Raw genomic sequence first — 17,251 nt, forward strand, 5'->3', positions numbered from 1 at the left:
TGGCTACAAAAATGTAAAATACCTAGAAATATACTTAATGAAGGAGGTGAATGATCTATGTAAGGATAACTAGAAAACACTGCTGAAGGAAATCACAGACGACACGAAGGGAAATACATCCTATGATCATGGACTGCAAGAATTGATGTTGTGAAAATGACCCTAATGCCCAAAGGAGCCTACAGATTCAATGCATTTCCCATCATAATACCGATGTCACTCTTTACAGAATTAGAAAAAAAAATGCTGAAATTCATGTAAAACCACAAAAGAGCCTGAAGAGCAAAAGACATACTAAGCAAAACAACAACAACAACAAAAAGTCTGGAGGCACCAAATTACCTGACTTCAAATTATACTATAAGGCCACAGTAACAAAAACAGCATGGTACTAGTATAAGAGTAGATACATACATCAATGGAACAGTATAGACAACCCACAGATAAAGCCATTTACAACCAAATATTCTTTGACAAAGTATACAAAAACATGAACTGGAGAAAAGACACCTTATTCAATAAATGGTGATGGGAAAATAGGATAGCCACATGTAGAAGAATGAAACTAGATCCCTATCTCTCACCATATATAAAATAAAAATTAATTCAAGATGGACTAAAGGCCTAAATCTGATACCTGAAAACATTGGCCTAAGCAAAAGATTTATAATGAAGAACCTAAAAGCAAATGTGACAAATAATTTAACTAATTAATTAATAATTAAACTTTTAATTAAACTGAAAAGTTTCTGCACAGCAAAAGAAATAATCATCTGAGTAAACTAACAGCCTATAGAATGGGGGGGAATATTTGCAAATCATGAATTAGATAAAGGACTAACATCTAGAATCTACAAGAAACTCAAACAAGCAGGAAAATACAAATAATTCCATTAAAAAGTGGGCAAATGACATGAATAGACATTTCTCAAAAGAAGATGTACAAATGGTCAACAAGCATATAAAAATATGGCAATATCACTAATCATCAGGGAAATGCAAAATAAAACAACAATGATATATCACCTCACTGCAGCCAGAATGGCCATTATTAAAAATCAGAAGCAATAGATGTTGGTGTGGATGTGGTGAAAAGAGAACACTTATACAGCGGTGGTGAGAATGCAAATTAGTACAACCTCTATGGAAAACAGTATGGAGATTTCTCAAAGAACTAAAAGTAGATCCTACTATTCAATTCAGCATTCCCACTTCTGGGTATCTACTCAAAGGAAAAGAAATCATTATGTCAAAAAAACACCTGCATGCATATGTTTATTGCAGGACAATTCACAATATGCAAAGATGTGGAACCAACCTGTGTGCGTTAGCTGATGAGTGGAATATATATATATATATATCACAGAATATTACTCAGCCACAAAAAAGAATGAAATAATGTCTTTTGCAGCAACTTGATGGAGCTGGAGGCCATTATTCTAAGTGAAGTAACTCAGGAATGGAACAACAAATACCACATGTTCTCACTTACAAGTGGGAGCTATGCTACGCATATGTGAAAGCTGACAGAGTGGTATAATGACATTGGAGGCTCAGAAGGGAGAAAGGCATAACGGCAGTGAGAGACAAAAACTACCTATTGGGCTACAATGTATACTATTTGGGTGATGGGTACACTAAAATCCCAGACTTCACCACTACACAATTCATCCATGTAACCAAAAACCACTTGTACTCCTAAAGGTATTGAAATAAAAAAAATTAAAGAGAGAGTAAAAAGAAGAATAAAACTGTATAACGTTTTTAAAAAGTATTCTGGGTTGAGACAAGTGGCCATTTTATGCTCTGTTGGTTGAACTGTAAAATAATAGAAACATTCTTGAGGACAATTTAGAAATATTAATCCAAGGCCTTTTATAAAAAAGTTCTTGTATTTTAACCAAAATATTCTGTATTGAAGACTTGATTCAAAGTAAATAATTAGAAATGTAGAAAGTGACTTAGATAAAAGACGTTCTGGGCTGTGTATCATGGCTCACGCCTGTAATCCCAATGTTTTGGGAGGCCGAAGCAGGAGGATTGTTTGAAGCCATGACTTAGAGATCATCCTGGACAAGACAGTGAGACCTTGTCTCAATGAAAAACTTAAAAAGTTAGTAGGGCATGGGGGCATGTGCCTGTAGTGCCAGCTACTTAGGAGGTTGAGGCAGGATCCCTTGAGCACAAAAGTTCGAAGTTGCAGTGAGCTATGATCACACTACTGCACTCCAGCCTCAGTGACAGAGCAAAACCCTGTGTCTAAAAATAGTAAGAATAAAAGATGTTCCTCACAGCATTAATTCTAATACAAAATAATTTCAAACCCCAAATTCAATTTGTTAAATATTGAGGTTCCCATATGGTAGACTTCCATACAGCCATTAAAATCACGATTTAAAATATACAATTATTAGAAAAATTCACAGTTAAAAATTTGTTACCTTATTTCCAAGAATTTCATATTCCACAAGTACAAGACATTTTCTTCCCATTAAGCCCCAGAGAGTCAACAATTGCAAAAATTCTTACATATCTTTAGTATAGACAGTTAAAATATTTATTTAAAACTCAAACGTCATACCTCAAACTGTAGCGTTCTTGTTCTTGTTCCCATTGACCTTTTTCATGCTCTAACTGTAATTGTGTTTCTTTTGCTTCAGATAGCTCCTTTTGTAGTACACCAACCATATTTTCCATTTGTTTAATATTTACTGTAAGTTGTTCACAATGATTATTCTTAAGTTCTAATAAGTGTTTCATGAAAGAACTGCATCTTGCATTTTCAACAGGCTAACAGAATCTACATGAGGGAGAAACAAGGTGGAAATAAAATATGAGTAATTTTTGCATATAAAGGACTGTGCATTTTAACAGTCACCCAACCATACACCTAACAAATATGGACTAAGTTCCTAACATGTGGTCTGCTGAGCTTTGCAGATACAACAGACAATACCTCTGCTCTTGCTTAGCTTTCAGTGTAGTGAAGAACAAAGACAATAAAAGTGAAAATTACAAATTCAGATAGATACTGGAAGAAAACAGTTCTATGGTACATACAATCTGATGTATACTGGGCTCAGGGAAGATTTCCTTGATGAAAAGATGGCTACACTGAGAAATAAAGGATGAGAAGGAAGCAGTTAAGTAAAGGGGGTAGAAGAGCATTCTAGCCAGTCTGTGGTAAGTGCTGAAGCTCTCCTGTAATCTGCTTCTGGCCATGATGGAGAAACAGGTACTGATTTACCTTCTTGTCTGAAACAATCAAAACCAAAAAAGACAAAATACATTATACGATGATTTTCAAGACAGTGGAGTTCAGGTACACTTTGGAAGGCCGAGGCAGGCGGATCACCTGACGTCAGGAGTTCGAGACTACCCTGGCCAACATGGTGAAACCCCATATCTACTAAAAATACAAAAATTAGCTGGGTGTAGTGGCGCAAACCCATAGTCCCAGCTGATCGGGAGGCTGAGGCAGAAGGATCACTTCGACCCAGGAGGTGAAGGTTGTAGTGAGCCGAGATCGTGCCACTGCACTCCAGCCTGGGCAACAAAGCAAGACTCTCCAGAAAAAAAGAAAGTGACTTCAGGTAACAAAGACAATGATCCCTGTAAGAGAAAACAAATGAAGTAAACCTTACAAACAACCCAGCTCCCTGACTTGACAAAGTTTCCATGCCATGACATAGGGAGAAAAAAAACTGAGGTAGAGTCCACCAGATTCTCTGAGTTGGAATGATGAAGCACAAAAAACCAATAGCAGAGTGATGAACAGTACATGTGTGCTAGGAAACTACCTGAGACCAGGGGAAAAAAATCTTTAAAAAATTAGAAACAGTGAAAAATAGTGCCTGTTGCTCACAATGTGTAAGGAAGAGTGTCCATTCCTATGAGCAATACTGGAAAAACTCGGGCTTCACAGGGCAATGAATAGAGCTTTAGAAACACCTTGCCTCAGAAGTGGAAAATTAGACCAAACCATAAAGCAAGACCAGAAATATCAAGCTGTGTATAAGTAACTCAACTGTGTCCCAAAATAAATCTCAAGCAGAGACATGGGAGATATTTTTTGAAAGCAAACTGTATGTGTAGAGATTCAAATTAAAATGTCAGAAATGAAAACTATACTGGATGGAAATAAATACAGACTAGACATCACAAAAGAGAAGATTCATAAATTTGAGACATCAGAGAACTACGAGAAAACTTTAAGCAGTAATATACAGGTCCCCAAAGAGAAAGGGAGAGAGACAGACAAAATATAGACAGCAGATGGCCAGAAATTTTCTAAACTTAATGAAAACTATAATCCCACAAATCCAGGAAGGATCTGGCTGGGAAAGAGGAAATGAAATTATACTATTCTAATTTTCTTATGCCATATATGATATGGTATAATACTGCCTGAAGGTGGACTGTGATAAGATAAAATCATATAGTACAAATTGTAATGAAATCACAAAGATGGCAAAAACAGACTTATAGCTAATAAGCCAAAAGAGAGAGATAAAACAATCATAAAATTACATGACTGGCCAGGTGCAGTGGCTCACGCCTGTAATCCCAGCACTTTGGGAGGCCAAGTGGGGGCAGATCACCTGAGGTCAGGCGTTCGAGACCAGCCTGGCCAATGTGGTGAAAACCCATCTCTACTAAAAATACAAAAAATTAGCCAGGTGTGGTGACAGGCGTCTGTAATTCCAGCTACTTGGGAGGCTGAGGCAGGAGAATCACTTGAACCCAGGAGGCCGAGGTTGCAGTGAACAGAGATCATGCCGTTGCACTGCAGCCTGGGTGGCAGAGTGAAGCTGCATCTCAAACAAAAAAAAAAAAAAATGGCTAATTGAAAAGAAAGCAGAAAAAGAAGAAAAGAAAACAAAGAACAGCTGGGACTAATGGAAATCAAACAGTATGATAACAGATAAACTTAACTATATCAGTAATCAAATTATACATGAAACCAGCCTAATAACCTAAATTAAAAGGCAGATTGTCAAACTGTATAAAAAAGCAAGATCCTACTCCCTGCTACCTCTAAGAAATACTTTAAAGGTAGGCCAGGCGCAGTGGCTCACGCCTGTAATCCCAGCACTTTGGGAGGCCGACGCAGACGAATCACGAGGTCAGGAGATTGAGATCATCCTGACTAACATGGTAAAACCCCGTCTCTATTGAAAATACAAAAAATTAGCCGGGCGTGGTGGCAGGTGCCTGTAGTCCCAGCTACTCGGGAGGCTGAGGCAGGAGAATGGCGTGAACCCAGGAGGCAGAGCTTCCAATGAGCCAAGATCCCGCCACTGCACTCAAGCCTGGGTGACAGAGCAAGACTCCATCTCAAAAAAAAAAAAAAAAAAAAAAGTTAAATGTAAAGATGCAAATTAGTTAAAAGGATGGAAAAATATATACCATGCTAACAGTTAACAAATAAGCCTAGCAGAAATGGTTATATTAATACCAAAGTAGATTTCAGAGCAAAAAATATTACTATCAACAAAATCATTTCATAATGATAAATGGTTCATTAATCAAGCGCACATAATCCTAAATGTTTATGTACCTAGTAACATAACAGCTTCAAAATACATGAGGCAAAAACTGATAGAAGAAATTGACAAATTCACAGGTATAGTCTGAGATTTCAATATCGCTTACTCAATATATGACAGAACAAGGAGGCAGAAAATCATTAAGACTAGAGTAGACTTGAAGAGCACTATGCTTCTCAAGGACCCATGGAACACTTAGCAAAACAGATCATATTCTAGGCCATACAGTAAATCTTCATAAAAGAATTAAGTCAAAAGGTTTTAAGTCATACAAAGTATGGTCCCTGACCACACAGCAATCAAATTAGAAATCAGTAACAAAATATCTCATCAAAATACTCAAAAATTTGGAAACAAAGTAACACATATCTAAATAACGCTAGGCCAAAGAGGTGATGCAAAGAAATATTAGAAACTATTTTGAACTGAAATAAAATAAAACTACAACATGTCAGAATTTACGGAATGTAGCTACAACAGTAGTTAAATAAAAATTTCAGTACTGAATGTCTATACTGGAAGACTCTCAAATCAATGACCTTGACTTCTATCTTAAGAAAGTAAAAAAGAAGAAACTAAGAAGAAAAGAGCAAATTAAACCCAAAGGAACCAGAGGAAATGATATAATAGATGTCTGCTATGGTCTGAACATTTGTCCCCTCAAAACTCATATGCTGAAACTTGATCACAGAGGTGATATTACTAGAAACTGAGGCTTTGTGGGGGCAATTAGCTTACGGAATCCAAGCCCTCATGAATGGGATGAGTGCCCTTGTATAAGAGACACCAGAGAGCTCATTCACCCATTCTGCCATATGAAGCACACAGGGCAAAACATGGAACCTAGGAACCAGGAATTGGTCCCTCACTAGACACCAAATCTTTCAGCACCTTGATCTTGGACTTTTCAGCCTCCAGGTGTGAGAAGTTAGTTTCTGTTGTTTATAAGCTACACAGTCTATGGTATTTTGTGACAGCAGGCCAAACAAACCATGACATCAAAGATGAAACCAATAAAACAGAAAAGCAATAGGAAAATCAATAAAGCCGAACACTTTGAGGAAGGGAATGAAAGTGATAAACCTCCATCTAGCCAGGCTAATCATAAAAAAGAGAAAATACAAATTACTAATTTCAGAAATAAGTAATGTGACATTTTTCTAGATTCACAGATACTAAAAGAATAGCAAGATAATAGTGTGAACTTTATGTAACTAAACATGACAACTTAAATGGACACAGCCCTTGAAACACAAAAATAACCAAAGCTCAATCAAGAAATAGATAACCCAATCACTCTATATCTACCAAAGAAAATAAAATTGTAGGTAAAATCTTCCCACAAAGAAAACTCCCAGCCCAGCTAGCTCTGCTAGTGAATGTTACCAAACATTTTAGGAAGATGGAACATAATTTTACACAACTTCTCCCCTGCAAAATAAAGAGGAGAAATACAACACAACTAATTCTATCATGCTAGCATTACCCTGAACCAAACGATGATATTACAAAAAAGAAAACTCCATCATGAATGTTGACATAAAAATTTAACCAATTTCTGAGGCAACTAAGATATGCTGCAATAGGTGAATGAACAACCTCTGGTACAGTCATATAATAAATTAGTATTCAATGTTAAGAAGAAATGAGCTATCAAGTCATAAGAAGACATGAAGGAACCATAAATGCATACTACCAAGTGAAAGCTGCCAATCTGAAGGGTACGTACTGTATGATTCCAACTATATGACATTCTAGAAAAGGCAAAACTATGACTACAGTAAAAAGTTCAGCAGTTGCCTGGGGTATGGAAGGGCAGGAAAGGACAGATAGGTGAAACAAAAAGGAATTTTAAAGCAGAGAAAATATTTTGTAAAATACTATGATGATGAATACAGGTCTTTGTCCAAACCCACAGAATGTACAACACCAAGAATGAACACTAATATAAACTATGAACTTTGGATGATTATGACATGTCATTTGTGGTTCATCAATCATATCAAATGTACCACTATGGTGAGGCATACTGATAATGAAGGAGGCTATACATGTCTGGGGGCAGAGAGTACCTGGTCGATCTCTGTACCTGACTCTCGATTTTGCTGTGAACTTAAAACTACACAAAAATACTTTAAAAAATTTCTAATTGTACTCAATTTATATATATATATAAACTATATATGTAACTCAATTTATATGTACATATAAATTATATATATAATTATTTTTGTAAATAGAAATAGGATCTTGCTTTGTTGCCCAGGCTGGTCTCGAAAACCTGCTTCAAGCAATCCTCCTGTCTTGGCCTCTCAAAGTGTTGGGATTACAGGCGTGAGCCACCGTATCTGGCGCCAGTGACATTTTAAAAGAAGACTATATCATTAACAAATTGGGTTTCTCCTAAAATGCAAGGTTTAACATTAAAATATCAGAGTAGAACCATATGATAATTTGAGTAAAGGCATTTGATAAAATTTAACATTAATTCTTGATTTAAAAAAAAACCTCTCAGCAACCTAAGAATACAAACAAATTTCATCAGCATGATATAAAGCACCTATGATAAACCTACAACTAATGTGTCATGATGAAAAATGTGTCACGATGAAAAACTGAATGCTTTCCCCATATCAGGAACAACACAGGAATGTCTGCTTTCACAACTTTAGTAAATAAACCTTGTGCTGAAGATTCCAGCCAGTGAAGTCAGACAAGAAAAAGAAATAAAAGGCATCCAGGTTGGAAGGAAGAAGCAAAACCGTGTTTATTCACGAGCATGATCACATAATAGGGGTGGATAAACTCCAACCAATGGGCCAGCTTCTTGTTTTTGTAAATAAAGTTTTATTGGAAGACAGTTGTGTTCATTAATGTATGTATCCTCCCTGGCTGCTCTCATACTACAATGGAAAGTTGATTAGCTGCATCAGAGACTGTTTTGTGACAAGTCTAAAAAAGATTTCCTATCTTTAGTAAGACAATAGTTTGAGAATGAAAAGTTTTGATAACCTTTGGTGTACACAGAAAATCTGATCAAATCTACCAAAAAAGCTACTAGAACTAATACATGAGTTTAGTAAGATTGGAGGATACAAAAATCAACATACAAAAGCCAATTATATTCCCATATACTAGCAATAAGCAATCAACTGGAATTTTAAAAATATGTACAACTTCACCAAAAAAATTGAGATACAGATGAATCTGATAAAATATGGAAAAACCAAGGGCAGGTGCAGTGGCTAATACCTGTAATCCCAGCACTTTGAGTGGCTGAGGCAGGTGGGTCACTTGAGGTCAGAAGTTCAAGACCAGCCTGGCCAACATGGTGAAACACCCATCTCTACTAAAAATACAAAAATTGGTCGGGCATGGTGGCTCATGCCTGTAATACCAGCTACTTGGATAGCTGGGGCCAGAAAATCATTTGAACCCGTGAAGTGGAGGTTGCAGTGAGCCACGATCACACCACTGCACCCCAGCCTGGGTGACAAAGTGAGTCTCTGTCTCAAAATATATATATATATGTAAAGACATACAAAAAAACTAAAAAATGTTACTGAGAAAATTAAATTTGACTTATATAAATGGAGAGAAACAACTTTACAGGAGTGGAAAGATACATTATCGTTAAAGTGTCAGTCCTCCCCCAATTAATCTATAGATTGAACACAATCTTGGTGTAATTCCCAACATAGCAGGCTTTTTAAAAACATTAACAATCTAATTCTAAAATTCATGTGGAAATGCAAAAGATCCAGAATTGTCAAAACAACCCTTAAAAAAGAAGAAAACTGAAGGGCTGATTTCAAGATTTAGTATAAATTTACAGTAATCAAAACAGTGTGATACTGCTGTAGGTGGAGTATCTCTCAAAGTGCTTGGGACCAAAGTGTTTTGAGTTTTTGAATATTTGCATATATATAATGAGATATCTTGGGGATGGAACCCAAGTCTAAACACAAAACACATACATGTTACATACACCTTATACACAGAGCTTGAAGGCAATTTTATGGAGTATTTTTAGTAAATTTTCAAATGAAAGTTTGTGTACATGAGGTCTAGTGTGAAATTTTCCACTTGTGACATCATGTTGGCACCCAAAAATTTTGGATTTTGGAGCATTTCTGATTTTGGAGTTTTGGATTAGGGATGCTAGACCTACATAAAGAAAGCCAGATACAGAAGGACCCCAAATTAAGATGGTTCTACTTGCAATTTTTCAACTGTATGATGGGTTTACTGGGGTATAAATAGATTTTCAACTTAAGATCAGTTTATCAGGGTAACTCATGGAGAATCTGTAGAACGATGGAACACAGCAAACAGTTGAGAAATAGACCCACACACATATAGTCAACTTATTTTTCACAAAGGCACAATGGCAATGTAGGACAATGAAAGGACAGCCTTTTCAACATATGCTGCTGGAACAATTAGATATCCACATCCATAAAATGAACCTGCATCCACACTTCACTCCGTATGTAAAAATAAATGCAATGTGGATCACAGATCTAAATGTGAGACCTAAAACTATAAAAATTCTACAGGCCAGGCACAGTGGCTCACGCCTGTAATCCCAGCACTTTGGGAGGCCAAGGCGGGCAGATCACGAGGTTAGGAGATTGAGACTATCCTGGCTAACATGGTGAAACCCCGTCTCTACTAAAAATACAAAAAATTTGCCAGGCGTGGTGCCACACACCTGTAGTCCCAGCTACTCGGGAGGCTGAGGCAGGAGAATCACTTGAATCCAGGAGGTGGAGTTTGTAGTGAGCCGAGGTTGCGCCACTGCACTCCAGTCTGAGTGACAGAGCGAGACCCCTTCTCAAAAAAAATAAATAAATAAAATAAAAAATAAAAATAAATAAATAAATATTCTACAAGAAAGCAGAGGAGAAAATCTTTGAGACCTTGTGCTGGGCAAAGATATTCTAGATACGAGACAAAAAGCAAAATCCATAAATAAACAGATAAATTGGACTTCACCAAAATTAAAATCTTCTGTGTTTAAAATACGCTATTAAAAAACACAAAAAAGCCAACCCAAAGACTGGGGAAAAATCCCTGCAAAAAGCATAGTTAATAAAGGAATAATATCCAGAATCTATAAAGAACCCCCCCCCCTTTTCTTTTTTTTTGAGATGGAGTCTCACTCTGTCACCCAGGCTGGAGTGCAATGGCATGATCTCGGCTCACTGCAACTTCCGTCTCCTTGGTTCAAGCAATTCTTCTGCCTCAGTCTCTCAAGTAGCTAGGATTACAGGCAGCTGCCATCATGCCCGGCTAATTTTTGTAGACGGGGTTTCACCATGTTGGCCAGGCTAGTCTTGAACTCCTGACCTCAGATGATCCATGCTCCTCAGCCTCCTAAAGTGCTGGGATTACAGGCATGAGCCACCGGCCCCGGTCAAAAAACTCTTAAAACTTAACAAATAACACAAACTATCTAACTTTTAAATGTTTGTAAGCTACCAAGATTAGAAAAGACAGTTCACTAAAGAAGATGTAATACAGGTGGCAAATAAGCAAATAAGCACACGGGACAATGCTCAACTTTGTTAGTCCTTAAGGTAATGCATATCAACACCATAATGACACGCACAATACACACCCATCGAGATGGCTAAAAATATAAACCAAAAAACAATATTAAGAGCTTGTGATGACATAGAACAATGAGACCTGTCATACTGCTAATAGGAATGGAAAATAGTACAAATATTTTGGAAAACAATTTGGCATTTTCTTTTGTTTTACTTTTCTTTTTTTTTTTTTTTTGAGACTGACTCTCGCTCTGTTGCCAGGCTGGAGTGCAGTGGCACAATCTCGGCTCACTACAACCTCTACCTCCTGGGTTCAAGGGATTCTCCTGCCTCAGCCTCTCGAGTAGCTGGGGCTACGGGTACACACCACCACACCCAGCTAATTTTTGTATTTTTAGTAGTGACGGGGTTTCACCATGTTGGCCTGGATGGTCTCGATCTCTTGACCTTGTGATCCACCCACCTCGGCCTCCCAAAATGCTGGGATTACAGGCATGAGCTACCCCACCCAGCCGGCAGTTTCTTTTTCTTTCTCTTTTTTTTTGAGACGGAGTCTCACACTGTTGCCCTGGCTGGTGTGCAATGGCGTGATCTCAGCTCACTGCAACCTCCACCTCCTGGGTTCAAGCGATTCTCCTGCCTCAGCCTCCCAAGTAGCTAGGATCACAAGCGCCCGCCACCACGCCTGGCTATTTCTTTTTATTTTTAGTAGAGACCAGGTTTCACTATGTTGGCCAGGCTGTTCTCGAGCTCCTGACCTTGTGATCCGACCTCCTCGGCCTCCCAAAGTGCTGGGATTACAGGCGTGAGCCCCCACGCCCGCTGGCCAGCAGTTTCTTAATAAGGGAACACAAAGGGACAGGAAGAGATTCTATGGATGATGGATATGTTACCTCTCTTGATTCTGGTGATAGTTTCAAGTATGCATAAATATGCCAAGACTTACCAAATTGTACATTTTATATACATGCAGTCTATCATATATCAGTTATACCTCACTAAAGCTATTGATTGCAGGAGTAAATATCTAAGACAGTGACTAGGACACAGGAAAAAAGGGTTGAAATGATGCAGGATAAAACTAGAGAATTCAGATCTTTAACCTTATAGCAATGGCAGGTGGTAAGCTGAGTTATAATCAAGGGAGCAACATGATCAGATCTGAATTTTTAAAAATATATAATTGTATTTTCCTAGTAGACCATGGTCTCAGGAAGTGGGGTAGCAGGAAAAATAGTTCTAACATTATTGCAGTATTCCGAGTGGGAGAGAATGGCTACCTGATCTGGGGGGAAGGCATAGGAGAGAAGAAGAATCAGCAAGAGGGCTAGGATTGCCCTACACACTGAGAAAAGTACAGTGGAGTTATCATAGCTCTTTGGTGTACAATATACATTATTTCTCAGTCTATTTTAACAATGAGCATATTTCTGAGATGAGCAACACTGTCACATATCAGTGCTCTGTGGTGCAATGCTAAGCAGTGTGTGCACACATTACTGTAGGATACATGAAAAGGCCTTATATTTATGCAATGGTCCTCCCGTTACAATATATTCCAAGTTGCTCATGAGCAACATAAAAGTCTCATTATTAGAGTAAAGCAACTCACAATCCTCGGAGGATGTTTCAGATAGCCAAGTTAAGTCGTCGAGGTCATTCACAGAATATATTTGTCTTTTAACCTGTAAGATAAATAATTCTACTTCAAAAGGTCCTCAAAATATTTATAGCCTGTATTAGATGTACAGAAGTGGTGTTTATTCATCTTTTATATGAGCAAAACCACAGGAACTTCTTAAAACAGATTTTTTAAAAAGGTACTGTTATCAATGGCTACTGTTTCTTAATCACCTTTTTCTAAGTAAATGTCTTTATAACAAAAGATTCTCTGTTTTTTCACATTACCTTTTATAATGTAGTTTTTTTTTAAACAATAATGCTTCAGATAATTTACTTTTTACAATACCTTGTTCTTCTCATCAGATGTTTTCATTGGAGGCCTAAAAAAATTTAGTTTTTTTTTTAGACAAATTCCTTTTAGACAAATAGTAAATACACAAAATACAAATCATATCTAAAATTATTGTTTAGTTATATAAAATCTCTGCATTTATAAGTTATTTATTCTATTCATTCAGTGTTCAGGTCTTTTTTTTTTTACAGGCAATGTAAAACATAATAATTTTTCACAAGGGGGATTAAGCTATAAACAAAGAGTAACATTAAGGGAGAAAGAAAATACAGTAATAATAATATCATTACAAACAACTGAATTTAGATCAAGCTTTCTGACATCAAGGCAAAAGGAAAAATATGTTACTTGCATTATGTGATAGAAAGAAATACACCAGGACTTCTCATTATTGCCCTTTTCAATAAAAACTAACTGGCACTAAAATCTATTTGGAAAATGTTATTTATGTTCTCATTTGAGGGGAACCCTTTTTTAATGATGGTATTAGCTTTTTCAGGACTTCCTATGCAGGCACTATGCATTGTTCTAAGCACTGTGCATGTGTCCAGCTCATTTTAATCATCATAACAATTCTGTGAGGTAGGTAACATATTAGGGATTCTATAAAGAGAGAAACTAGGCACAGAAAGGCCATATAACCTTCCCCATCCCATGCAGCTGGTCAGTAGTATATACAGAATTCAAACCCAAGAATTCTGCCTCCAAAATATGTTTCACAATATGCTGTGAAGGTAGTATTTATTTTCAAGTGTTTTTAAGAGATATGATAGCAGATGAATCCACATTATCATTTTATTTCTGGCTGTAATTATAACTAATAATTTCTGAATCTTGCATTTTTAAATAAAAATAGTTTTTACAGAGACAAGTTTGAAAACCTACTTTCAAAAAACTAAAAATTTAGTTTTTAAAAGAAACCCACCAACAGGCATTCATTCATTCATCTATTCAACTGTTTATTCATGGATTCAACAAATACTCACTGAGCACACAATGCGTGCTGATGACACTGTTGGCCCAGGGAAACATGGTTTTGACACTTTAGAACTTTATAATCCTGAAGTAATAATCTGTGAGAGATTGTCAGTAGTTTGCTTTTCTAAAGTAAATGAACAAAATCGTTTCCTTCTCCCCAGAATCTAAACAACTGTAAAGTTGATACACCTGATATTTTAGAGTAATTACCTTGCAAATCATGGCTATTCATGATGCTACCGTCAAAGGTAGTGCAATATGTACAATTATGAAGGAACATTTTAATTCTATTTAGTATGGCCTAAGTGTGTGCATGTTATTAAATTATTTTTAAAAATCTGTGTATGACAGTTTAAGTAATCATCTGCATGTTCAGTCACACTAATATGTTACATTTCTGAGCAAGCTCTGAAGGAAAAAACTCTAAACATAAAACTATACATAAACAGAAGTTCTAAGGACAATTAGTTTGCTAAAAATGTATAAAAGATAATAAATCAAGCTAATGCTTAGACGTGCAAACAAAATTACATTTCATAAACATGTTTTTCTCTTATGAATCATTCCCAAAAGCAAACAAACGTACTCTATAAACTTCTGTTTTAAAATATAAAAAGAGAGAAAACTTCCTAGTATCTCACATTTTTCTTCAGTTATTACTCATTTCTTTATTGCCTTTCCCAGTAAAGTTTCTCTCAAGAGTTGACTATGTTCATCCACTACAGTCAGCATTCCATGGCTACTATTTATTGAAACCACTCCTAGTCAAAGTCACTAATCCTTATCATAATCAATCTTTCAACAGCATTGACATAGTTGAGTCTTCTCCAGCTTTGGCAGACTACACTATTCTATTTCCAGAAAAAGTAATCATTATTAACATTCCTTTTCAGAGATTTCTTAGAAAGGACTTATAAATTTTACTTTTCTTCATCCTCACCTATTTCACTTAAATTGCTATCATCATTTACTTGTAGCAGACCATTAGCTAGTAAATTGGCCTGCCTTCTCTAACATGGGTGTAATCACAGATTATTTTGAGGTCCACTTTTTATTTTTATGTTTCTTTACTTTCTTCATACACAAGGCAAAAACCACTACTTTTAAAACTCTATAAAAAGCCAATGTTTTCTAATAACTCTAATGACAATGAACAAAAATCCCAATTTTTGTAAAACCACACCTCTTCCCCATCTCAATTTATTAATTTAAAAAACAGGTATGAAGTACAAGCAACATAAAAGGAAATGTGCATTCCGTGCTTCAAAAACAAGGTAATATACAATTATGATACAATGTGTTAAGACAGAGTTGATATATAAAAAGTTATATTTTAGCACAAGGAATGCTTTAGAGAAGAGGCAAAATTTAAGAGGAGCTCATAGGGAAATCCAGTGAGAGAAAACCATTCCATTTAAAGAATAGAAAGTGAGCACAAAGATTAGGCACATGAAGTCCAGGTGTTTCCTAGAAACTTGAAAGGAAAAGTGTAAAATACTTGGAAGCTAAGAATAGGAGATGAATGCCACACTACACTTGAATGCTACACTAAAAAGCTGGAGTCCACTGCATACAAGCAATGACTATATTACATGAAAGTCATAATTAGATTTCTGCTATATTTCTGATTTTGTTGTTAAATATAATAATGCTTGCCTTCAAATGAAGTTCTGAAAATAGCATGAGGCACATATAACATGAAAGATGAAATCAGGAAAATGTCTTGAGGGGGAGTGTATTAGTCTGTTTTCACACTGCTATAAAGAAATATCTGAGACTGGGTAATCTATAAAGAAAAGAGGTTTAATTGACTAACAGTTCTGCATGGCTGGGGAGACCTCAGGAAACTTACAATCATGGCAGAAGCCGAAGGGGAAGGAGGGACCTTCTTCACAAGGTGTCAGGAGAGAGAGAAGTAAAGGAGGAAGAGCCCCTTATAAAACCATCAAATCTCATGTGAGAACTCACTATCATGAGAACAGAATGGCGGAACCAATCCTATGATCCAATCACCTCCAACCAGGTCGCTCCCTCAACACCTTACAATTTGAGATGAGATTTGGGTGGAGACACAAAGTCAAAGCCTAACAATATCATTCCACCCATGGACCCTCCCAAATCTCAAGTCCCCATATTTCAAAACCAATCATGACTTCCCAAAGTGCTAACCCATTCCAGCATTAACCCAAAAGTCCAAGTCCAAAGTCTCATCTGAGACAAGGCAAGTCCCTTCCATCTATGAGCCTGTAAAATCAAAAACAAGTTAGTTACTTCCAAGATATGATGAAGGTACAGGCATTGAATAAATGCTCCCATTACCAAATGTGAGAAATTGGCCAAAACAAAGGGGCTACAGGCCCCATGCAAGTCTGAAATACAGCAAGGCAGTAACTAAATGTTAAAGCTCCAAAATCTTCTTTGACTCCATGTCTTTCATCCAGGGCATGCTGATGCAAGGGGTGGGCTCCCATGGCCTTGGGCAGCTCTCTCATGAGCTGGTGTTGAGTGTCTATGGGTTTTCCAGGTGTACAGTGCAAGCTGTTGGTGGATCTATCATTCTGGGGCCTGGAGGACAGTGGCCCTCTTCTCACAGCTCCACTAGACAGTGCCCCAGTGAGGACTCTGTGTGGGAGCTCCAACCCCACATTTCCCTTCTGCACTGCCCTAGCAGAGGTTCTCCATGAGGGATCTGCCTTTGCAGCAGACTTCTGCCTAGACATCCAGGCATTTCCATACATCCTCTGAAAGCTAGGTGGAGGTTCGCAAACCTCAATTCTTGACTTTTGTGCACCCACAAGCCCAACACCACGTGGAAGCCACCAAGGCCTGGGGCTTGCACCCTCTGAAGCAACAGCCTGAGCTGTACCTTGGCCCCTTTGAGCCATAGCTGGAGCTGGAGTGGCTGGGATGCAAGACACCAAGTCCTGACACTGCATATAGCAGTAGGGCCCTGGACCCAGCCCATGAAACCATTTTTTCTTCCTAGGCCTCTGGACCTCTGATGAGACAGGCTGCCATGAAGATCTCTGACACGCCCTGGAGACATTTTCTCCATTGTCTTGGCAATTAACATTTGGCTACTCGTTACTTACATAAATTTCTGTATCCAGCTTGCATTCCACCCCCAGAAAATGGGACTTGCTTTTCTACCCTATGGTCAGGCTGCAAATTTTCCAAATTTATGCTCTGCTACC

The 17,251-nt window shown here is 37.3% G+C and overlaps 1 protein-coding gene across 1 annotated transcript in view; it reads right to left on the reverse strand.

Moving 5' to 3' along the window:
• Positions 1-17,251, reverse strand: part of LOC101150595 (POTE ankyrin domain family member A) — a 35,630-nt gene that overhangs the window by 6,566 nt on the left and 11,813 nt on the right. The window contains 5 exon segments of the mRNA XM_055347706.2: positions 2,582-2,759; positions 2,762-2,800; positions 3,996-4,008; positions 12,655-12,789; positions 13,074-13,107. Of these exon segments, the coding sequence (XP_055203681.1) occupies positions 2,582-2,759; positions 2,762-2,800; positions 3,996-4,008; positions 12,655-12,789; positions 13,074-13,107 (399 nt within the window).

The sequence above is a fragment of the Gorilla gorilla genome, chromosome 6 (assembly GCF_029281585.2).
Source record: "Gorilla gorilla gorilla isolate KB3781 chromosome 6, NHGRI_mGorGor1-v2.1_pri, whole genome shotgun sequence".
Classification (NCBI taxonomy): Eukaryota; Metazoa; Chordata; class Mammalia; order Primates; family Hominidae; genus Gorilla; species Gorilla gorilla.